This window comes from Bufo gargarizans, chromosome 3 (assembly GCF_014858855.1).
Source record: "Bufo gargarizans isolate SCDJY-AF-19 chromosome 3, ASM1485885v1, whole genome shotgun sequence".
NCBI lineage: Eukaryota > Metazoa > Chordata > Amphibia > Anura > Bufonidae > Bufo > Bufo gargarizans.
Window position 1 is genome coordinate 49,379,498 of NC_058082.1, and position 26,086 is coordinate 49,405,583.

At 45.1% G+C, this 26,086-nt stretch overlaps 1 protein-coding gene across 1 annotated transcript in view; it reads left to right on the top strand.

Moving 5' to 3' along the window:
• The window catches only part of COG6 (component of oligomeric golgi complex 6), a 152,540-nt gene that overhangs the window by 14,380 nt on the left and 112,074 nt on the right, over positions 1–26,086 (top strand). The window contains 1 exon segment of the mRNA XM_044287377.1: positions 4,221–4,279. Within this exon segment, the coding sequence (XP_044143312.1) occupies positions 4,221–4,279 (59 nt within the window).

The following is a 26,086-nucleotide window of genomic DNA, read 5'->3' on the forward strand; positions in this document are numbered from 1 at the left end:
TCAGATTGCAGCCTGCTAATAGTTTCAGACTCTTCTCATGCTGGATGTGTGGTCTGTGTGTCCAGGATGCTGCTGCTTTCACTAGCTCTGATGCCTAACTAACTGCTTTATTCTTGGACTGAGATTATCATCCTAACTGTTCTGAGGAGTGTGTGATTCTTCCCCCCCCCCCCCCCACTGCAGAGTGTGCTGTGGTTTTTCTACCCTTCCTGTACATTGATACAAAGCCTTCGTGACCTATCTCGCCCTTCTCTGGCAGGCTGTTGCGTGTGTCTGTTTCTCACTATTTATACTCTAATACAGTACAGTTATATTCCCTCCTTGGAAATATGGATGCTTTACTCCCACCCCCAGTGTGATCTGCCAGGCCTGATCTGTCAACTTTTTTCCTCTCCCTGCTGATCTCTAACACTGAGAGGAGAGAGAGCTGACAAGGCCATGAACAGTGAATGGGATCATGGTGTGACAGTGTTAGATTTTTTGCGACTCGCTCTGTGATCCCATTTATTTTTGTGGGCTCGCCGCTACTCTGTGATCCTGGCCGTAACAGCTGTCGCCGTGTAGCTGTACCTTTTAGGGCTTGTTCACACGAACGTGCCGTGTTTTGCGGTCCGCAAAACACGGATGCCGCCTGTGTGCCTTCTGCAATTTGCAGAATGGAATGGACGGCCCTTTATAGAAATGCCTATTCTTGTCCGCAAAACAGACAAGAATAGGACATGACTTATCATTTTTGCAGAGCCACGGAACGGAGCAACAGATGCGGACTGCACCCGAGCAGCAAAAAAATGCGTCTCGGATGCAGAACTTAACCACGGTTGTGTGAATGAGCCCTAATAGTGACATTCCTGGTGACAGATTCCCTTTAAAGCCCCATGCACCTTTGTCCGACCTGATTTCACAGCATGCAAACATTGACATTATTAGGAAAACGACTCATGGTAGATGGTATAGAACAGCATGTAGTCCTTCAGCTCCAGTAAGTGAAACCATTGATGTGAGCAGCGTCTTACCAGTCTCTGGGGAACGTCATTCTCTTGTAACGTTGCTTACGTTTGGAATTTCGGGGCAGGTGAGATTAATACTGAAGCGAATGGACAGCAGCAGCTGTAGGAGGAACATATGGTGAATGCATCAGTGCTTGGGATACTAATCTTCTTTTACCAATTTCTATCTCAGTGGTCGGCTGCTTTATTACTTGTATAAGATGTCACCTGGTTTTTCATCCCCCCCCCCCAATTTATAATTTTTCTCCGCACAGTATGGTATCGCCTGATGCATCTGGCACCAATAAGTTTACTAATCTGTCTACGTCGAGAATCTGTCTGAAAAGTGGCACAATTTTTATTTATTTTTTAATAGACTTTATTTTTTAATTTTCCATACGACGAAAAATAAGAGTTTCAACATACAGCAGAGTACATCACCCCACATGGTATTGTTTTGCATCCGAATCTCCAGGGTTAAGACCACTTTCACACTCACAATCACACCCACCACAGCGCTGCAGCTCCCCCGCCCCAGGGAAGGGTATGGAGGAGACCCGTCCTTCTAACATAAGACTGCACTCTTCTTTTCATATTAATAATAATAAGCCCACTGCTCACCACAATTCCCCTTTCCTGTAGGTAATATTTTTACTCATGCTATTTCAGGCGCTGGTCTCGCTTGTAACCAGAGTCCCCAAATTTTCTCAAATTTCTCTGCGTTGCCTCTCGCCATAAACGTTAGTTTATACATCGGCAAAACCGCATCTATAATTTGTAACCACTTTTGTACCGACGGGACCACCGGAGGTTTCCAGTTCAGTAAAATGACCTTCCTGGCGTAGAACATTAAGAGTCTATACAGCATCCTAGCATGCTTAGTTTGGATCAGATCAGTCACTAGTCCCAATAAGCTATTCTCTGGGGAGAATACTGCTGGTAACCCTAATTTCTCATTAAGAAATTTGTGAATTCCTGACCAAAACTGTGCTATCACTGGACAACTCCATATCATGTGAATCAAGGTTGCCCTTTCTGCCCCCATCTAGAGCATTGAGGAGTATCCAATCTATGCATACAATGTAGCCTTACTGGAGTCAGGCATGTACAATGCAGCCATTTAGCCTGTATCAATTGGTCCCTTGCACTGATTACCGAGTGCCTCCAAGTTTGCATTAGTTCTTTCTCGTGCCTATCCTCCAATTGTGGAATATCCACGCCTGCAACATCAGTTGCACATAGAAGGAAGATACTGGTTTACACAACTCTCTCAATCTAGCAACCTTTTCAATGGAACTATATTCTAGCTTAATAGTATCCTTACCTAATTGTTTAGTACATGCATGTCTAAGTTGGAAGTATCTAAACAAACTAGATTTGGGGATTTGAAATTCTTCCCTGAAGTCTCTAAATGTCTTGAAGTTTCCCTCTACATATAGTTGGGTAGCGTACTTCACCCCATGTCACGGTCAGAACTCAAACTCCTGCAGCTTATACAATTCCTTTAGTCCTTCATTACGCCACCACGGCGTCACCGCGGACAACTCCCTTCTGTCTTCCCCGTTCACCTGTACAGTTTTCCTCCAGATAGTTAATACCGCCAACATATTGTATTATCTTGTATTCTCGGTTTCATCCACCAAATATAACACCGATTTGGCCCAATTATTTTAAGTCCTGAATACCACCCATATTCATCTACCACTTTTAGGAGTGTATCTAGTGATTTCTCTGTATCTCCCAAATATATCAACATATCGGCGTAAAGTGATAATTTTTCTGTGATGCCCACAATATTCCAACCCTCTATCCGTGGGCTGCTATTTATCAAAATAGATATTGGTTCCATCACCAGAGCGAAGAGTAACGGCGAAGTGGCACAATTTGGTGCCACTAGTGGTTCTACACTTTATTTCCGTCCCACTCAAAATGGGAATGGGGTTTAAAATGCCACTTTTGCACCAAAATTGAGTGTCAATTCTGGTGTAAAATTCTATCTCAAACTAAGCCAACCGATACTTGGTATAGAGCTGGACAAAAAATGTGTATCCCTGCACCAGCCTGAGCCCCTGTGATAAATCTGGTGCAGGTCTAGACCGCCGGTCTAAGTTTGGCCCAAGTGTCTCCTAAAGGCCTGAAGATGATTAGATCCTGGATCTAGATGCATCTTTCCTGATGTCTAGTTATCTACTACATTTAAAGTATATCTGTATACCTCAGCATGTAATTCAGTAGTCATAATATACTGTATGTATCTACCTGAGCACATGTATGTCCACTGCCCCACAATAAGGATGGATCTCCTGGTTTATAGATGCTTGATCGCCACCTGCTGTTTCTACTGAGTAGCCTTCCTGTATCCACCTCAGTAAATGTTGCAGGGTGGACACACGTGCTGAGGCTTGCACCTCTGCTCCTTCAGGTATATAGAGGGATACCTGGTGTGGTGAGCCTATTACTTTTGAAGGTGCAGCGTCCTTTCTGCTTCTCAGCGGTAAAGCTGAGCAAGTACAATTAAAGTAACACTGTCTCCCTGGATGATCACTTGCCCAGAATCTCCTCCAAGAAGCAGAGACCATGCTGCGGCTTCAGAAGAAGCCGGCTCATCAGACCAGGAATCCCACCATATACCGGCAGCGAGTGAGGCAAGACTGAGCGTGTGTGTCCACCTCAGAATATATACTCAGGTGGACACAGAAATGGCAGGTGGTGCTATGTTAGCCCTATTCCTGGAATACATTTTTGTTCAATACGTGTAAATACAAAAAATATAATTTTAGAATAGTTTATAATTATGAGCTAAATTTAGCTGTAAATGAAATTTTTCATAGGATAACCACTTCAAAGAGGTCCTCCGAGCTTTTTAGAAAATCCTGCCTTTCTTTTGTCTTGTGGAAGAAAGGCTAGATTTCCTAAAGAGTCCAGAGAACCATCCAGTGCATAAATTGTATGCAGTAAGTGCCCCCTAGTGGTGGCTGCAAGCTCAGTGTCTCCAGGGTGATTGTAATCTATTGTTCTCTGTAATCAGTCACTTGAGTTGGTCTCCGGTGTTCTTCATTGTCATTATGATAAATATCTGCTCCTGCGATCACATATCTCTAGTTCTAAGACCCTTTTACATGCATGTGTATAATGGGTGTCAGCAGCTCTTACTATAGCAGCATGTATATCGGCTCTGGGGGTCAGCACCGCAGTGATTTAGATTTCTCAAACATCTTTCTTCGTGTTTTTCAGGCAGCTAAAGAACAGACCCAGGATTTAATTGGGAAGACAACCAAACTTCAAGCAGAAAAGTAAGTGGTAATTATAATTGTGTGTGCTTTGTGGCTTATAATTCGCAATGAAGAATTAAAGGGGTTTTCCGGTACTTAAATATTGATGACCTGCTCTCAACATAGGACATTAATATCAGATTGGCAGGGGTCCGTCTCCGAGCAGCCCACCGACCACTGGGACCAAGCACTGGAACAGCACAGCTCCATACGCTGTGTAGTTTTGTGCCTGATTTACCGCAGCACTGCTCCCATTGAAGTGAAGAGCAGCTCTGCTCTTACCAGGTACATCAGATGGAGCCTTCTGCCTCCAGCTTTGTCCACCGAAACAGCTGATCAGTGGCGAGTGTTGGGTGTCGGACCCCCAGCGATCTGATATTAATGACCCGTCCTGAGGGTAGTTCATCAGTATCTAAGTCCGGGAAAACCCATTATCTTTAATATGTATTAAAGAGGACCTTTCACCAATTATGACACTGTGAACTAAGTATACAGACATGGAGAGCGGCGCCCGGGGATCTCACTGCACTTACTATTATCCCTGGGCGCCGCTCCGTTCTCCCGCTATGCCCTCCGGTATCTCCGGCCACTAAGTTATAGTAGGCAGAGTTTTCAGTCACTAAGTTATGGTAGGCGGAGTCTGCCCTTGTTCTGCTCTAGCGCTGGCCAATCGCAGCGCAGAACTCACAGCCTGGGAGGTTATTTTCTCCCAGGCTGGGAGCTCTGCAATGCGATTGGCCAGCGCTACAGAAGAACAAGGGCAGACTCCGCCTACCATACCATAGATATTATACTTTTTGTATGGGCTTAAAAGAGTAAGGCTAGTTTTTCACTGCCGGCAGTATGTGGGGCCCCGCCTGCTGCTCAGTCGTGTATGTGGGGCCCCGCCTGCTGCTCAGTCGTGTATGTGGGGCCCCGCCTGCTGCTCAGTCGTGTATGTGGGGCCCCGCCTGCTGCTCAGTCGTGTATGTGGTGCATTTTTTTAAATTTTTCTTTGCTTCTGAAGTCGTCCTGTTTTATGCGACACACGACATTGTAGTTTGTGTAAATGGTCTTGTGTAATGTGCCTTACACGGTGGTAGTTTGGGAGCTCGATGCCACTTATTCATCCTGGGCATACCACAGCGCTGCCATAATTGAGATGTAAGAACAGCCGACTGCTACATGTGCACTGTGGTGGAGCTCTTCTTCTAGTGGCCGGGCTTATCTATGTTGTAGATTGTACTAAGCCAGCGTTTCCTGCTGGACGGATCAGAACGCCGGCGACTTCTTCTTTATTACTGATGTAACACTGGTGAGTATAGATGGCCGCTCTGTAGTATTCAGCTCTGTAATGCTAGCAATTCTATTTGTCATTTTCTTGACTGTAGGAAAGGAATGATTCCTTAGGCTAGTTCCAGACAAGCATGTTCACTACGGGAAAGACGCTCCATGTAGAAACGTGATCTCCCTGCCTGAAATCTGCTCCTGTGTCAGGACCTCTTGGCGTTTATAATGCTGTGAGTCTCTGCCCGATATCGGCAGTAATAAATTGTACTGACTGTTTTATGTCAGTACAGTTCATTACATCCGATGTCGGTAGAGGCACACAGCACTATAAATCGTTATAACCGCAAATAATGGTCCGCAATGCACAGGTACCGGCTGTGTGCCCTCCGTTTGCGGATGTGTGCCCTCCGTTTGCGGATGTGTGCCCATTCACTTGAGTTGGGTCCATGATCGCAAGATTCAGTCCGCACTGCAAAAAAATAGAACATGTTCTATTTTCTTGCAGTGCGGAGGCATGGACCGAAATCCCACAAAAGTGTTCTGTAGTGCTTCCACTCCATGCATCTGCAGATTGTGGATCCATTCAAGTGAATAGATCCCCATCCACGAAATGGAGCACACGTGGCCGGTGTCCATATATTGCGGACCTGCTGTTTGCAGGCCGCAATACGGGCACGGGCCGCACATGTTTGTGTGCATGAGCCCTAACTCCATGAGGTCCTGTCACAGGAGCAGAGTTCAGGCACACGGAGCGCGGTTCCTGGAGTGGACGGGCTCATCTGATACTGGCCTTAGTTTGTCATTAACCACCTCCGGACCGCCTAACGCAGATTCGCGTTCCGGAGGTGGCAGCCCTGCGCACAGTCACGCATATATGCGTCATCTCGCGAGACGCGAGATTTCCTGTGAACGCGCGCGCTCACAGGAACGGAAGGTAAGCGAGTGGATCTCCAGCCTGCCAGCGGCGATCGCTCGCTGGCAGGCTGGAGATCCGAATTTTTTAACCCCTAACAGGTATATTAGACGCTGTTTTCATAACAGCGTCTAATATACCTCCTACCTGGTCCTCTGGTGGTCCCTTTTGTTAGGATCGACCACCAGAGGACTCAGGTAGGTCAGTACAGTCGCACCAAACACCACACTACACTACACTACACCCCCCCCCCCCCCCGTCACTTATTAACCCCTTATAAACCCCTGATCACCCATGATCACCCCATATAAACTCCCTGATCACCCCCCTGTCATTGATCACCGCCCTGTCATTGATCACCCCCCTGTAAGGCTCCATTCAGACGTCCGCATGATTTTTACGGATCCATGGATACATGGATCGGATCCGCAAAACACATGCGAACGTCTGAATGGAGCCTTACAGGGGGGTGATCAATGACAGGCGGGTGATCACCCATATACACTCCCTGATCACCCCCCTGTCATTGATCACCCCCCTGTCATTGATCACCCCCCTGTCATTGATCACCCCCCTGTAAGGCTCCATTCAGACGTCCGCATGTGTTTTGTGGATCCGATCCATGTATCCATGGATCCGTAAAAAATCATGCGGATGTCTGAATGGAGCCTTACAGGGGGGTGATCAATGACAGGCGGGTGATCACCCATATACACTCCCTGATCACCCCCTGTCATTGATCACCCCCTGTCATTGATCACCCCCCTGTCATTGATCACCCCCCTGTCATTGATCACCCCCCTGTACGGCTCCATTCAGACGTCCGCATGTGTTTTGTGGATCCGATCCATGTATCCATGGATCCGTAAAAAATCATGCGGATGTCTGAATGGAGCCTTACAGGGGGGGTGATCAGTGTCAGGGGGGTGATCCGGGAGTCTATATGGGTGATTACCCCCCTGTCATTGATCACCCCCCCCTGTAAGGCTCCATTCAGACATTTTTTTTGGCACAAGTTAGCGGAAATTTTTTGTTTGTTTTTGTTTTTTTCTTACTAAGTCTCATATTCTACTAACTTGTGTCAAAAAATAAAATCTCACATGACCTCACCATACCCCTCACGGAATCCAAATGCGTAAACATTTTTAGACATTTATATTCCAGACTTCTTCTCACGCTTTAGGGCCCCTAAAAAGCCAGGGCAGTATAAATACCACACATGTGACCCCATTTCGGAAAGAAGACACCCCAAGGTATTCGCTGAGGGGCATATTGAGTCCATGAAAGATTGAAATTTTTGTCCTAAGTTAGCGGAAAGTGAGACTTTGTGAGAAAAAAATCAATTTCCGCTAACTTATGCAAAAAATAAAAAATTTCTAGGCACTCGCCAGGCCCCTCATTGAATACCTTGGGGTGTCTTCTTTCCAAAGTGGGGTCACATGTGGGGTATTTATACTGCCCTGGCTTTTTAGGGGCCCGAAAGTGTGAGAAGAAGTCTGGGATCCAAATGTCTAAAAATGCCCTCCTAAAAGGAATTTGGGCCCCTTTGCGCATCTAGGCTGCAAAAAAGTGTCACACATGTGATATCGCTGTACTCAGGAGAAGTTGGGGAATGTGTTTTGGGGTGTCATTTTACATATACCCATGCTGGGTGAGAGAAATATCTTGGCAAAAGACAACTTTGTATAAAAAAATGGGAAAAGTTGTCTTTTGCCAAGATATTTCTCTCATCCAGCATGGTTATATGTAAAATGACACCCCAAAACACATTCCCCAACTTCTCCTGAGTACGGCGATACCAGATGTGTGACACTTTTTTGCTGCCAAGGTGGGCAAAGGGACCCACATTCCAAAGTGCACCTTTTGGATTTCACCGGTCATTTTTTACACATTTTGATTGCAAAGTTCTTCTCACACATTTGGGCCCCTAAATTGCCAGGGCAGTATAACTACGCCACAAGTGACCCCATTTTGGAAAGAAGACACCCCAAGGTATTCCGTAAGGGGCATGGCGAGTTCCTAGAATTTTTTATTTTTTGTCGCAAGTTAGTGGAATATGAGACTTTGTAAGAAAAAAAATAAAATCATCATCATTTTCCGCTAACTTGTGACAAAAAATAAAAAGTTCTATGAACTCACTATGCCCATCAGCGAATACCTTAGGGTGTCTACTTTCCGAAATGGGGTCATTTGTGGGGGTTTTCTACTGTTTGGGCATTGTAGAACCTCAGGAATCATGACAGGTGCTCAGAAAGTCAGAGCTGTTTCAAAAAGCGGAAATTCACATTTTTGTACCATAGTTTGTAAATGCTATACCCAAACCATTTTTTTTTTTTTTTGCCCAAACATTTTTTTTTAATCAAAGACATGTAGAACAATAAATTTGGCGAAAAATTTATATATGGATGTCGTTTTTTTTGCAAAATTTTACAGCTGAAAGTGAAAAATGTCATTTTTTTGCAAAAAAATCGTTACATTTTGATTAATAACAAAAAAAGAAAAAATGTCAGCAGCAATAAAATACCACCAAATGAAAGCTCCATTAGTGAGAAGAAAAGGAGGTAAAATTCATTTGGGTGGTAAGTTGCATGACCGAGCGATAAACGGTGAAAGGAGTGTAGTGCCGAAGTGTAAAAAGTGCTCTGGTCATGAAGGGGGTTTCACCTAGCGGGGCTGAAGTGGTTAAAGTCGGTCATTCAACTGCTTTTAGATATATCTGTATTTAAAATGATGACCGCAGAAAGAATTGGGCAGATAAGGCAGGGTAGGCTACTTTCACACTGGCGTTTCTGGGTCTGCCTGTGAGATCCGTTTCAGGGCTCTGACAAGCGGCCCGAAACGGATCAGTTCAGCCCCAATGCATTCTGAAAGGATAAGGATCCGCTCAGAATGCATCAGTTTGGCTGTGTTTTGTCTCCGTTGCGTTTTTTTAGACAGTCACTAAAATGCAGCCTACAGAGTTTTGGTGACCGTCTGACTATACGGAGCAAAACGGATCCGTCTTGACTTGCAATGTAAGTCAATGGGGACGGATCCGTTTTTCACTGACGCAATATGGTGCAATTGAAAACTGATCCGTCCCCCATTGACTTTCAATGTAAGTCCAGACGGATCCGTTTTGACTTGGACTTTTTTTAATGAATAATGCAAACTGATCCATTATGAATGGCGTTTGCATTATTGGTGCAGATCAGTCTGTGCAGATACAAGACGGATCCGCACAAAACGCATGTGTGAAAGTAGCCTTTTTTGGATTGCACAGACATAATGGCAGACGAGGGTATGTAGAAATTAGCATCAAACTTGGCTTTATGTTCATAGATTCATGTTCATCTCCATAGGAGGACACGGTGTGTTTTAAACATATTCACACAGTCCATATACTTAGGGGTTGTGATCTCTCAGTATGAGGGTACAGACTTGAAGCACATCACTTGTTGGGTACTCACCTAGAGGTACCGTATAGTCCTTTTATATATTGTCAATCAGTGACCTTCCTGATCTTGGGGTGGGGGGGGGGGGGGGGGGGAGAGAATGTTAAAGGGGTTGTGTCACTTAAGCAAATGGCATTTAGAGAAAGTTAATACAACTAATGTATTGTAAATGCCCATATTGCCTCCTTTGCTGGCTGGATTCATTTTTCCTTCACATTATACACTGCTCGTTTCTATGGTTATGACCATCCTGTAATCCAGCAGTGGTGGTCGTGCTTACACACTACAGTCCTTACCACCAGAGAGGCCAGCACATTTTCCTATAGTGTGTAAGCATGACCACCGCTGCTGGATTTCAGGGTGGTCATAACCCCTGGAGACGAGCAGTGTATATGTAAAGTGTGGGGGGGGGGGAAAGAATCAAACCAGCAAAAAAGGGAATATGGACAATGACAATACATTAGTAAGTGCCTTGTATTAACTTTCTGTACATGATAAATGCAATTTGCTGAACTGAGACGACGCCTTTTTAAAGGCCTCCAGACCTCAAATATCTTCCTCCGGGGCTCTCTGCAGCTTTTCACACTTTACATAGGGTTACTGTCCGCCGGCTGTTCAGCTCCAGGGGGCTGGCTGCACTCTGGGGCCGGTGGTACTAACCCAGTTCCCCCCCTATCTGCCTCTCCTCCCATGGCCCTATTGAGACTGCAGCAGTCAAGTTTGCAGGTCATCTCATTTCCTGCAGCCATCTCATCTGCAGGTCATCTCATCTTCTGCAGGAGGTTACGTCCATGAATGTAGCCTGCGACAAAATAAAATAAAAAATAAAAATAATTGCTTGGTCGTTAAAGGGATTTTCCAGGCTTTTAATATTGATGACCTATCCTCAGGATAGTAGAGAAAGTTGTAGAGCAGCACAAACGGACCTCCTCGACCAATCCCGGAATGCACCAGCCGCGACAAGACCACAGGTCCACAGCAGTCCAAGGAATAGTAGGAAAAAAATGAGGATCACAGCAGCATATCCATGATATGCTGCTGTGATCCGTGTTTTTTCTTACTATCCTCAGGATAGGTCATCAATATCATATCGGCGGGGGTCCGACACCCTGCACCCCCGCAGATCATTTGTATGAAGAGAAGGCTTGTGCCGTCTCCTGTCTCTCTTCCTGCTCGCTGCTGCTATGCCTATGGCAAGCAGAAAGAGAGACTGAAGGCGGCACAGGCTAAACTGCGGCGGTGCCAGGTGTCGCCCTCCGTCGATTTGATATTGATGACTTATCCTGAGGATAAGTCATCAATATTTTTAAAAGCCCAGAGAACCCTGTTAAGTCCCAAAACGGGCTGGTCGCTAAGTTAATTACATGCAGTTACAAAAGAATTCAGATCCAGCTGCTGGTTTGAATGTAGAATATTTTTCGGTGGACAGCCCCTTTAACTGAAATTTATTTTTTGAAGTAATCTTCTGTTTTGAAGCTGATTCTGCTAGCAGGCGTCTTGCTGCTTTCACTTATTTAGTATTTTTTATGGTGTTGCTCATTAGCAGCTGATTTTGGAATAATTTTAATTTTGCTCTGCTATGAATATTCAGTAGCTTTACCCACAGGGAATCCTTCTTTTTTATTTATTTATTTTTCTGAGCAGGAAAAGCTTAAATTTGGAGGAGCATAGACATCTTATCCTTTACTGTTCAGTGATGAAATAAGTGGGGAAGTTAAAGGATCCAGAAAATGGTTCCAAGTCATCAGCGCTGCAATGTATTGCATATTCTTACCACCGGGTTCAGTAATATTACAGGATTCACTACATATATACTGTACTAAAGTATTCAGCCGTAGTGGGAGGTCTGGGTATGCCCCTATTGCAGTACTCTATCTTGTAACAAATTTCATATGTCCTGTTTGCCCTTACTGATTGCCCTTTAGAGGGCATCTGTCAGCAGTTTTGTACCTATGACACTGGCTGACCTGTTACATGTGCACTTGGCAGCTGAAGACATCTGTGTTGGTCCCATGTTCATATGTGTCCACATTGCTGAGAAAAGTCATGTTTTATTATATGCAAATTGGCCTGTAGGAGCAACGGGGGCGTTACCGTTACACCTAGAGGCTCAGCTCTCTACAACTGCTGCTTCCTCTCCACTTTGATTGACAGGACCATGATCAATGCCTGGTCCTGTCAATCAAAGTGCAGAGGGTACAGCAGTTGCAAAAAAGAGCAGAGCCTCCAAGTGTAACAGTAATGCCCCCTTTTGCTCTTGGGCTACTTTCACACTAGCGTTGTTTAAATCCGGCAGGCAATTCCTTCGCTGGAACTGCTCGCCAGATCCGGAAAAACATGTGAAAACGGATTACATTTGAATCCTGATCAGGATTCTGATCACAATGAAAAAATGCATTGGGAAAAAATGGATCAGCCATTTAAGGACTAACTTTTTGCACATTTTTTGGGTTTAACATGCAAAAGTTGGATCTGGCTTGACGGAACACACGGCGCCAGATCCGGCATTAATGCAAGTCAATGGGAAAAATGCCGGATCTGGCGTTCAGTCAGAGTGTTCCGGATTTTTGGCCGGAGGTAAAAATACAACATGCTACGGTTTTCTGAAAAGCCTGATCAGTAAAAATTACTGAACTGAAGATATCCTGAACGGATTGCTCTCCATTCAGAATCCATGGGGATAAAACTGATCAGTTCTTTTCCGGATTTGAGCCCCTAGGACGGAACTCGGCGCCGAAAAATAAAAACACTAGTGTGAAAGTGCCCTTAGAGAAGGATTGCACCAATACACTTCAGTGGGAGCAGTTCTGGCACCAGAGCTCCTCTGAAACACTTGATCAGCAGGGGTGCGGGTTGCCGATCTGATGTTGACGGCCTCATCTGCTGTGGACTTTGTGCAACAAAATACGTCCTGTGTGGCTATACCCTTAGGCCCCTTTCACACGGGCGACTTTTCCGTGCGGGTGCGATCCGTGCGGCGAACGTATGGCACCCGCACTGAATCCTGACCCATTCATTTCTATGGGGCTGTGCACATGAGCGTTGTTTTTAACGCATCACTTGTACGTTCAGTGCAAATCGCAGCATGCTCTATAATGTCCGATTTTGACGTGACGCAGGCCCCATAGAAGTGAATGGGGTGTGTGAAAATCGGATGGCATCCGCAAGCAAGTACGGATGCCATGCGATTTGCACGCATGGTTGCTAGGAGACCATCGGGATGGAGACCCGATCATTATTATTTTCCCTTATAACATGGTTATAAGGGAAAATAATAGCATTCTGAATACAGAATGCATAGTAAACCAGCGCTAGAGGGGTTAAAATAAAATAAAAAATAATTTAACTCACCTTAGTCCACTTGTTCGCGAAGCCGGCATCTCCTTGTGTCTCCGCTGCTGATGAACAGGACCTGGGATGAGCTGCTCCATTAAATAGAGCTTAAGGACCTTCGATGACGTCACTCCGGTCATCACATGATCTTTTACCATGGTGAATCACCATGGTAAAAGATCATGTGACGTACCATGTGATGACCGGAGTGACGTCATCGAAGGTCCTTAACCGGTATTTAATGGAGCAGCTCATCCCAGGTCCTGTTCATCAGCAGCGGAGACACAAGGAGATGCCGGCTTCGCGAACAAGTGGACTAAGGTGAGTTAAATTATTTTTTATTTTATTTTAACCCCTCTAGCGCTGGTTTACTATGCATTCTGTATTCAGAATGCTATTATTTTCCCTTATAACCATGTTATAAGGGAAAATAATACAATCTTCAGAACATCAATCCCAAGCCCGAACTTCTATGAAGAAGTTCGGGTTTGGGTACCAAACATGCGCGATTTTTCTCACGCGAGTGCAACGCATGACAATGTTTTGCACTTGCGCAGAAAAAATCGCGCATTTTCCCGCAACGCACCCGGCTCTTAGCCGGGCCAAAAAAATGACGCCCGTGTGAAAGAGGCTTTAAAGAGGACCTGTCAGCTGTTTGACACATATGAAGATACTCCCCCATCATATAACAATTCTGTGTTGTCTTTAAAAAAACTGTGTTTAAGCTTCCTCCAACTGGGTTTTATCGTTCTGCTTGTCAAATGTGCGCGCGCCTATGTACATAGTATAAACCTGTCAGAACTGATTGGATAATAGGGACCCCCCCCAACCAGTTGTTAACCTATTAATACATTTCTTGGAGGAATAACAGATGGTCAGCATGGCTGATTGCAATCATTGTCCAGACTAGTTGTTTTATGGAGATTACAATTCTATACTAAGGCCTCATGCACACGACAGTTTTTTTTCACGGTCCGCAAAAACGGGGTCCGTGATCCGTGACCGTTTTTTCGTCCGTGGGTCTTCCTTGATTTTTGGAGGATCCACGGACATGAAAAAAAAGACGTTTTGGTGTCCGCCTGGCCGTGCGGAGCCAAACGGATCCGTCCTGAATTACAATGCAAGTCAATGGGGACGGATCCGTTTGATGTTGACACAATATGGTGCCATTTCAAACGGATCCGTCCCCATTGACTTTCAATGTAAAGTCTGGAGTTCTTTTATACCATCGGATTGGAGTTTTCTCCAATCCAATGGTATATTTTAACTTGAAGCGTCCCCATCACCATGGGAACGCCTCTATGTTAGAATATACTGTCGGATATGAGCTACTTCGTGAAACTCAGATCCGACAGTATATTCTAACACAGAGGCGTTCCCATGGTGATGGGGACGCTTCTAGTTAGAATACACTACAAACTTTGTACAAGACTGCCCCCTGCTGCCTGGCAGCACCCGATCTCTTACAGGGGGATATGATAGCACAATTAACCCCTTCAGGTGCGGCACCTAAAGGGGTTAATTGTACTATCATATTCCCCTGTAAGAGATCAGGGCTGCCAGGCAGCAGGGGGCAGACCCCCCCCCTCCCCAGTTTGAATATCGTTGGTGGCACAGTGTGCGCCCACCATGGCCCCCCCCCTCCCTCCCTCTATTGTAATAAATCGTTGGTGGCACAGTGTGCGCCCACCATCGGCCCCCCCTCCCTCTATAGCAGTAACAACATTGGTGGCAGTGTGCGGCCTCCCATTCCCCCCCCCCCCCCCCATCATTGGTGGCAGCGGAGTTCCGATTGGAGTCCCAGTTTAATCGCTGGGGCTCCGATCGGTAACCATGGCAACCAGGACGCTACTGCAGTCCTGGTTGCCATGGTTACTTAGCAATAGTACAATAGTAGAAGACTCATAGTTACCTGCTTGCTGCTGCGATGTCTGTGTCCGGCCGGGAGCTCCACCTACTGGTAAGTGAAAGGTCTGTGCGGCGCATTGCTAAAGAACTGTCACTTACCAGTAGGAGGAGCTCCCGGCCGGTCACAGACATCGCAGCAGCAAGCAGGTAAGTATGAATCTTCTACTGTTGTACTATTGCTAAGTAACCATGGCAACCAGGACTGCAGTAGCGTCCTGGTTGCCATGGTTACCGATCGGAGCCCCAGCGATTAAACTGGGACTCCGATCGGAACTCCGCTGCCACCAATGATGGGGGAGGGGGGGGAATGGGAGGCCGCACACTGCCACCAACGATTTATTACAATAGAGGGAGGGAGGGGGGGGGGGGCGATGGTGGGCGCACACTGTGCCACCAACGATTTCTAACATTAGAGGGAGGGGGGGGCGATGGTGGGCGCACACTGTGCCACCAACGATATTCAAACTGGGGAGGGGGGGGTCTGCCCCCTGCTGCCTAGCAGCCCTGATCTCTTACAGGGGGATATGATAGCACAATTAACCCCGTCAGGTGCCGCACCTGAAGGGGTTAATTGTGCTATCATATCCCCCTGTAAGAGATCGGGTGCTGCCAGGCAGCAGGGGGCAGTCTTGTACAAAGTTTGTAGTGTATTCTAACTAGAAGCGTCCCCATCACGAAGTGAAAACTTAGATCAGAAAAAGCTTTTATGCAGACGGATCTTCGGATCCGTCTGTATGAAAGCAACCTACGGCCACGGATCACGGACACGGATGCCAATCTTGTGTGCATCCGTGTTCTTTCACGGACCCATTGACTTGAATGGGTCCGTGAACCGTTGTCCGTCAAAAAAATAGGACAGGTCATATTTTTTTGACGGACAGGATACACGGATCACGGCCTCGGCTGCAAAACGGTGCATTTTCCGATTTTTCCACAGACCCATTGAAAGTCAATGGGTCCGCGAAAAAAAACGGAAAACGGCACAACGGCCACGGATGCACACAACGGTCGTGTGCATGAGGCCTAAAACAGACATGTCAGGAAAGGTGACAGATCTGCTAGTGAAGATATATGGCTGTGATCCTGTTGTCATGGCCCATTCATTCTATTATGGGAGGGGTCCTAAGGGTTGAGCTATTAGGCAGGAGTACACCTGTAAGCTGTACAATGCCCTTTTCATGAATTATGCCCCTCTTGATCTCATTATTAATATATCGTCATGTGTTGAAATTCAAATTTGTAGTTTGACTTCAGATAAGTGTTTTTGTTTTGTTTTTTGTTGTTTTTTTTTTTCTTGACACCGAAGTGAGGAAAACCTAAGGGAAAATAGCTTTTTTTTTTCCCCATCCAATCTTTAATTTATTTTTTGCTTGAGACTTATTAGAAAGTAAAATGAGGCCGAGGTGAGAACTCTGTATAACAGCTGTAAGAATTGCTTCCAGCCCTTCTGTTCTGGGTGTGATGTCTGTTCATTGGGGAATGTGAATGTACTGATTGTAGGTGTCCCTTTCATGTGCAAAATTAAAAAGTATAAATTACGTTCATGTAGATGAGTAATTTTTATTAACCCTAACAGCCAATGCTCTTTTCCAAACACTGAATGAAATCTGATAATTCTACAAGCCTGACGTCAACCAGTTAGATGCGAGTCCGTTCCGCTTCTAGGATTACTTATCATGTTGCTTATATAGCGGTATCCTATTCTGCAGATCTGTGCAGAGAATTCACCATTCACATCAGTGCTCACCCCACTGGGCTCACAATCTAAGGCCTCTTTCACACGAGCATGACAGATTGGCTCCAGATGCGTTCAGTGAAACTCGCACCATTTTGCAAGCAAGTTCTGTCAGTTTTTTCTGCGCGGGCGCAATGCGTTTTGATGAGTTTTTCCGCACGTGTGATAAAAAAACCTGAAGGTTTACAAACAACATCTCTTAGCAACCATCAGTGAAAAACCCACTGCTTGCGGATGCAATGCGTTTTTCACTGAAGCCCCTTTTACTTTTATGGGGCCAGGGCTGCGTGAAAAACGCTGAATATAGAACGTGCTGCGATTTTTCACGCAACGCAGAACTGATGCGTGAAAAACAATGCTCATGTACACAGACCCATTGAAATAAATAGGTCAGGATTCAGTGCGGGTGCTATGCGTTCACGTCACGCGTTGCACCCGCACGGAAAACTCGCGTTTGTGCGAAAGGGGCCTAATTCCGTCAGACACAATAGGGCTGTTTTCACATACAGCAGATTTTGAAAATCTGTTCTATTCACAGTTTGCCAGGTGTCGGACAGATCTCTGCTAGACCCCATAATAGTCAATAGGGTCCAGCAGGAAGGCGGTAGAATGCCGGATCTGGAGAACTCCGGCAGGCTGTTCGCTAATGGAACAGCCTGCCTGTAATCTCTGCCACAGATGTGAAACTAACCTAAAGCAGCTGAGGTATGTCCCGATTTCAACTGTATCTGTGTCCTAAGGAACGGAGTTCATCGGAGGAATAGATGTGGATGCGGGTCCAAATTGAGAGAAGGTGGGGCCATAGAAGTAGGCGAGGTCAGGAATACCATAGTGCAAAATACTGTCCTGTTAGAACCATATACCACAGTGCATAACAATATATTGTCCCAAAAACTGTCCCTCTGTGGTGGCCATACATTTCTGCAATTTATTGTCCTCCTCCAGTTGTCTCTAAGATATGGAGAAGGGGGGCTTAGGAGATGAGATCTGAGCCACAACAGTTGATTTTAGATGGGCATGTGTGATCGCTGTCCAGGTACATAAGGGCCTGATTCTCTCTCACAGCCTGCGACAGACAGGAGGGTTTAGGTGGCTCCCTGAGCATCAGCCCACCGGGAAATTTCCCTGTAGGGTCTACGGCTAATCCGCCCCTAGGTGTTAGATGTGTGGCTCCATGTAAAAAAATATAAAAAAATTTGCAGCTGCTGTTGTTCCTCCTTAGGCCTTTCAAACATTGGGAGGTATTCTCTCCGTATGTTTTTGGAGTGTGAGAAGATACAGAAGTACCTAGAGGAAACCCGTGCAAACTGGGAGAACATACAAACTTTATGCAGATGTTGTCTTTGGTCAGATTTGAACCTAGGACCCCAGCGCTGGAAGACACCAGTCCTAACCATGGAGTCACTGTGCCTAGGTGTCTTATAAAAATGTTTGTTTTCAAAGGTTTTTGAAAAAAAATTGTACTGACCCGCAGAATAAGCTTGTCATGTAGTTTTTAAGGATAGGACATCAATATCAAATTCCTGGATAATCCCTTTAAATGACTGGGATTGGCGTTATCTCTGATCCTGGTCATTGCAGCCAGGTCCCAGCTGTATTAGGCCTCTTGCACACAACTGTATGGCTTTGTCTGTATTTTGCAGTCCGTTTTAAACTGATCCGTTTTTCCTTTTTTTTTTGTTTCAGTAGTGTTTCAGCTTCTGTTCTGTTTTGCTGTTCCGTTTTTGTAGTTTGGTTTCCGTTTTGTGATCAGTTTTTTGTGGATCGCAAACGGAAATGGAAGCATACAATAATGTTTAGGGTCCATTCAGACGTCTGTAGTGTTTTGCGGTCCGCATATTGCGGACTGCAAAACACTGACGCTGCACATCGCCGACACTTAATAGAGGATTCCTTTGCTTGTCAGCAGCTGTGGACAAGAATAGGACATGCTCTATTTTTTTTCCAGAGCCGCGGACCGGAAATGCGCATCTTTTTTTGGCCCCATTGAAAATTCATGAGTCCGCACCCGTTCCGCATAATTGCGGAACGGATCCAGACCTATTCTACGGACGTCTGAATGGACCCTTAAACAGTAAGTACATAAAAAAAAAAAAAATTGGGCTAGGCATAACATTTTAAGTAGATGGTTCTGCAAAAACGGGACAGATACGGAATACATACGGATGCATTCCGTTTTTTTTTTTTGTTTTTTTTTGCGGATCCATTGACTTGAATGGAGCCATGGAACGTGATTTGCGGGCAATAATAGGACATGTTCTATCTTTGAACAGAAGGGAAATACGGAAACGGAATGCATACAGAGTACCTTCCGTTGCTTTTGCGAAGCCATTGAAGTAAATGGTTCCCGCATACGGACCGCAAATGGAACCTGCAAAAAAACTAAAAAAAAGAAAAGTTTGTGTGCAAGAAGCTTTACACAGCTGCCACCTATGGAATGAGCACAAAATGGCCAGAGACAAAAAGGCGCTCATAGGGCGAGTACGTCAGGTTTCAGTTTCCGTCAGGGAGGTATATTTTCTGCTCGCTTGTTAGGGTTGTGGAAGGATGGGCACAATTCCAGTGTAGGCGTGTAGTGAAAGTAGGGAGGTGCCATCTGGGACACCACGGCCAGGAGCCAGTCAGCCAGTGTATTATGGACAAGAGGATACATATGTATATACAGTCTGTCCAAAAAAGGGGAATATATGCTTATTGTTCCTCTTATCAATGGGTTCCTAAAAAGGTGCAAAAAGAGCAGTAAATGCATCTCTTGGTTCTAAAGGCTTCCTGAACAATTATACAAAAAAATTGTGCAGAGAATGCATTTTAAGTATTGTAAGAGAGGAGCAACCATCTATGATGGAGGAATTAAAAACAATTATCCGTGACCAAGTTAGATCCTCCCTGGCTTCGCTTACAGAATCCAGTCCGTGTCCTCTTCCTCCTAAAAGACAAAAAATGGGGGTTCCTTCCTCCTCTGATTCTGAGGACGTAATGGATGACGCAGAGCCTTCTAGGCAATTGGAGGACGACTATCCCCTTTCGGAGGGGGAAATTATCGAAGACGCAAAAAAAATTATATTTTTCCTCTGAAGATATGGGGGGGGGGGGGGGGGGATCTATTAAAAGCGCTTAGAGACACTATGGGCATTGGGGCGGTCCAGAAGCCGCATTCCATACAGGAGAAATGTTTGGGGGGTTTAAGAACCAAAAGGTCAAAGGTGTTCCCCATAAATAGATGGTCCTTGACGAGTTGTCTGATCCAGAAAAGCATCTGGGCATATCAAGAGAATTCAAAAATCTGCTCTTATTCGATCCCTCTGAATCTAAATTATTTGATAATATACCTAAGATAGACGTGCAGGTAGCTAAGGTAAACAATAGAAACATCCCTACCATTTGAAGATTCTTCCCAGCTGCGAGACCCTATCGAACAGAAAGCAGATAGTCTCCTGCGTAAATCTTGGGAAGCTGCCATGTACAGTGTTAAGACCAACATAACTGCAATGTCTGTGGCAAGATCTATGTATTTGTGGCTCAATGAGCTTGAGGGTCACTTTAAAAAACAAAACACTGAGGGAGGAAATAATAATTTACCCCCTTCTCAGATCAGCCACCTCTTTCCTAGCCGATGCTTCAGCGGAGACAGTTAGATCCTCTGCTAAAGACGCAGTACTCTCAAATACCGTTAGAAGGGCTTTATGGATGAAGTCATGGTCGGGAGATAAAGCCTCAAAAGTGAAACTCTGTTCCATCACTTTTTCGGGAGAGTATATCTTTGGTCCTGTTTTGGACAAAATCCTGGAAAAGGCGATGGATAAGAAAAAAAAGGTTTTCCCAAAGAAAAACCTCAGAGGAGTAATTTTTCCTTTTGTCCCTATGGGGGTAGGGAGAGGCCCTTTAGGGGTAAAGGGAAATCGGGGTGGTGGAGCTACCCAAAGGGAGGTCGAGGTAGGATGTTCCTCCTTAATCCCCAAAATAAAACCAGTGAAAAAACAATGACGCCAGGATTGGGGGAAGACTGAGAGGGTTCTTCTCTCAGTTGAAGGGAATCGCATTAAATCCATGGGTTCTAGATATAGTGGAGAAGGGATACAAGATAGGCCCCTTTCACACGGGCGAGTTTTCCGCGCGGGTGCGATGCGTGAGTTGAACGCATTGCACCCGCACTGAATCCCGACCCATTCATTTCTATGGGGCTGTTCACATGAGCAGTGATTTTCACGCATCACTTGTGCGTTGCGTGAAAATCGCAGCATGCTCTATATTCTGCGTTTTTCATGTAACGCAGGCCCCATAGAAATGAATGGGGTTGCGTGAAAATTGCAAGGCGGTGCGATTTTTCACGCACGGATGCTAGGAGACTATCGGGATGGAGACCCGATCATTATTATTTTCCCTTATAACATGGTTATAAGGGAAAATAATAGCATTCTGAATACAGAATGCATTGTAAAATAGCGCTGGAAGGGTTAAAAAAAAATTAAAAATAATTTAACTCACCTTAATCCACTTGATCGCACAGCTGGCATCTCCTTCTGTCTTCATCTTAGCTGTGTGCAGTAACAGGCCCTGTGGTGACGTCACTCCGGTCATCACATGGTCCATCACATGATCCATCACCATGGTAAAAGATCATGTGATGACCGGAGTGACGTCACCACAGGTCCTGTTACTGCACACAGCTAAGAAGGAGATGCCGGCTGCGCGATCAAGTGGATTAAGGCGAGTTAAATTTTATTTATTTTTTTAACCCCTCCAGCACTATTTTACTATGCATTCTGTATTCAGAATGCTATTATTTTCCCTTTATAACCATGTTATAAGGGAAAATAATACAATCTACAGAACACCGATCCCAAGCCCAAACTTCTGTGAAGAAGTTTGGGCTTGGGTACCAAACATGCACGATTTTTCTCACGCGAGTGCAAAACGCATTGCAATGTTTTGCACTCGCGCAGAAAAATCACGCATGTTCCCGCAACGCACCCGCACATTTTCCCGCAACACCCATGTGAAAGAGGCCATAGAGTTCTCCTCTTTTCCCCCAAACAAATATGTGGTCACATCCCTATCGTCAAAAAAGGAAAGACTCTGGAAGCGCGTCCAAGAAATGTTAAAACTGGGGGCAATTATGCAGGTTCCACCTTCTCAAGAAAAGGAGGGATTCTATTCTACTTTCTTTCTAGTGGCCAAACCAGACGGGACATTCAGAACAATAATAAATCTAAAAAGACTAAAAAAGAACATCCTATACAGGAAGTTCAAGATGGAGTCAGTAGCGTCCACAATCCCGCTAATAAGACAGAACGCGCTAATGTGCACAATCGACCTGAAGGATGCATATTACCATGTTCCGATCAGACAACAATCTCAAAAGTTCCTAAGGTTTGCGCTAAGAGACAGTACAGGAAAAATTTGTCATGTCCAGTTTACGGCCCTCTCATTCGGTATTTCCCCGGCCCCCAGGGTTTTTGCCAAAATGGTTGTGGAAATGGTAGCTCATTTAAGGTACCAAGGTCTAAAAATACCTTTTTATTTAGATCACTTTCTAATACTGGCAGATTCCAAAAAACTGATGGAAATTCCTAAATTCCTTCCTAGCCTTGCTGGAAAATCTGGAATGGATAGTACATTTAAAAACAATCATGTCTTCTTCCCTAGATAAGTAAAAAAAATTCTTGGGAATCCTCCTGGACTCGGAAATACAATCCTCGTTCCTTCCAGAAGAAAAAGCAGTGTGCTTAAGAGGGAAGATTAAAAAAAAAATCAAAAAAAAGAAACTCCTGCTCCATCAGGGAGGAGATGAGCCTCCATCAGGGAACATCGTGCATAGCATCGGTCCCTTGGTCTCAAGTCCACTTCAGAACTCTTCAACTATGGTTACTGAGGTGTTGGGACAGGAGACAGGCATCCTTAGACCGAAAAGTCCTGATCCCACAGCATGTAAAGTCGTCACTCACATAATGGACCCAGTAAGCAAATCTAGTAAAGGGAGTGACTTGGCAGAAGACTTCATTTATTTAAATCCAAAGATGACAGCAAAAAAGGCTGGGGAGCAAATATAAAAGGAAAATTGTTTCAGGGTCTTTGGCCGGAAGCTATGTCGGATCACTCGTCAAACTACAGAGAATAAAATCTGTATCCGTGGTGCGTCGAAAAGGTTCCCAGAATCAGGTGATGGATTTTTTGAGCCGCAAAACCCTGGACCAGGACGAGTGGTTGCTAAATCCAGAGACATTCAGCCTGATAGAAGAAAGATTGGGCTCTCCAGTCATAGATCGGTTTGCCTCAAGGGTAAATGCAAAAGTGAAGAAATTCTGCTCCCTGAATCCAAGAGACAACCCTTGGGCTATAGATGCTTTCTCCCAGACTTGGTCATTGGCTTACGCGTTCCCTCGTTTCAATTGATTCCAAAGGTTATCCTGAACATTATCTATGACATACCAAATCTTATCCTGATAACACCATTCTGGCCAAAGCGAAGCTGGTTTTCGATTCTAGAAAACCTGATTGTATCGGATCCTTGGGTCCTTCCCTGCAGGATGGACATCCTGACTCGGGGTCCATTAATACACCCAAGTCCAGAATTCTTAAAAAGCCAGGGGTTGTCAGAGAAGGTCATCTCCACACTCAAGGCCTGTAGGAAAAAAGTTACATCTGAGATTTATTTAACAATCTGGAAGAGGTTCTGCTGCTGGTGGGGACAAGAGGATATACAGTCAGGTCCATAAATATTAGGACATCAACACAATTCTAACATTTTTGGCTGTATACACTACCACAATAGATTTAAAATTAAACTAACAAGATGCTTTAACTGCAGACTGTCAGCTTTAATTTGAGGGTATTTACATCCAAATCAGGTGAACGGTGTAGGAATTACAACACTTTGCATATGTGCCTCCCACTTGTTAAGGGACCAAAAGTAATGGGACACAATAATCATAAATTAAACTTTCACTTTTTAATACTTGGTTGCAAATCCTTTTGCAGTCAATTACCTGAAGTCTGGAACGCATAGAAATCGCCAGATGCTGGGTTTCATCCCTTGTGAAACTCTGCCAGGCCTCTACTGCAACTGTCTTCAGTTCCTGCTTGTTCTTCGGGCATTTTCCCTTCAGTTTTGTCTTCAGCAAGTGACATGCATGCTCAATCGGATTCAGGTCAGGTGATTGACTTGGCCATTGCAATATATTCCACTTCTTTACCTTAAACTCTTTGGTTGCTTTTGCAGTATGCTTTGGGTCATTGCCCATCTGCACTGTGAAGCACTATCCAATGAGTTCTGAAGCATTTGGCTGAATATAAGCAGATAATATTGCCCTAAACACTTCAGAATTCATCCTGCTGATTTTTGTTAGCAGTCACCATCAATAAATACAAGAGAACCAGTTCCATTGGCAGCCATACATGCCCACGCCATGACACTACCACAACCATGCTTCACTGATGAGGTGGTATGCTTAGGATCATGAGCAGCTCCTTTCCTTCTCCATACTCTTCTCTTCCCATCACTCTGGTACAAGTTGATCTTAGTCTCATCTGTCGATAGGATGTTGTTCCAGAACTGTGAAGGCTTTTTTAGATGTCGTTTGGCAAACTCTAATCTGGCCTTCCTGTTTTTGAGGCTCACCAATGGTTTACATCTTGTGGTGAGCCCTCTGTATTCACTCTGGTGAAGTCTTCTCTTGATGGTTGACTTTGACACACATACACCTACCTCCTGGAGAGTGTTCTTGATCTGGCCAACTGTTCTGAAGGGTGTTTTCCTTCACCAGGGACAGAATTCTTCGGTCATCCACCACAGTTGTTTTCTGTGGTCTTCCGGGTTTTTTGGTGTTGCTTAGCTCACCGGTGCGTTCCTTCTTTTTAAGAATGTTCCAAACCATTGTTTTGGCCACGCCTAATGTTTTTGCTATCTTTCTGATGGGTTTATTTAGTTTTTTCAGCCTAATGATGGCTTGCTTCACTGATGGTGACAGCTCTTTGGATCTCATCTTGAGAGTTGACAGCAACAGATTCCAAATGCAAATAGCGCACTTGAAATTAACTCTGGACCTTTTATCTGCTCATTGTAATTGGGATAATGAGGGAATAACACACACCTGGCCATGGAACAGCTGAGAAGCCAATTGTCCCATTACTTTTGGTCCCTAATCAAGTGGGAGGCACATATGCAAACTGTTGTAATTCCTACACGGTTCACCTGATTTGGATGTAAATACCCTCAAATTAAAGCTGACAGTCTGCAGTTAAAGCACATCTTGTTAGTTTCATTTCAAATCCATTGTGGTGTATAGAGCCAAACATTTTTGAATTGTCGATGTCCCAATATTTATTAACCTGGGCTGTAAATCTGTCAGCTCCAAATATATACAGAGAATTCTGGACTTCCTACAACAAGGGCTAGACTTAGGCCTCCGTCCTTCAACCCTGAAGGTGCAGATTGCAGCCCTAAGCGTCTTTTTTGACTCAGATTAAGGCTACTTTCACACTAGCGTTCTGCTGCCCGCTCGTGAGCTCCGTTTGAAGGAGCTCACGAGCGGAGCAGAACGCTTCCGTCCAGCCCTGATGCAGTCTGAATGGATGCGGATCCGCTCAGACTGCATCAGTCTGGCGGCGTTCAGCCTCCGCTCCGCTCGCCTCCGCACGGCCAGGCGGACAGCTAAACGCTGCTCGCAGCGTTCAGCTGTCCGCCTGGACGTGCGGATCCGTCCAGACTTACAATGTAAGTCAATGGGAACGGATCCGCTTGAAGATGACACCATATGGCTCAAGCTTCAAGCGGATCCGTCCCCCATTGACTTTACATTGAAAGTCTGAACGGATCCGCTCAGGTATCTTGCGCACTTAGAAATTTTTCTAAGTTATTAATGCAGACGGATCCGTACTGAACGGAGCCTCCGTCTGCATTAATATGATCGGATCCGTTCAGAACGGATCCGATCAAACGCAAGTGTGAAAGTAGCCTTAGCTGAGCACAGATGGATCAAAAGGTTCTTCAGAGCAGCGGGTCGGTTGAGAACCTTCGTCAGACCTAGAATTCCAATCTGGGACTTAAATATAGTCCTACAAGGTCTAACAAAAAGCCCCTTTGAACCTTTGGAGGGTGCTTCAATCAAAATGCTCTCGCTCAAGACAACCTTCCTTGTCTCAATTACGTTGGCTAGGAGAGTCTGGGAAATTCAGGCCCTCTCTATCAGAAATCCACATTCCATTTTGGATGACTGGATAATATTTAAACCAGATTC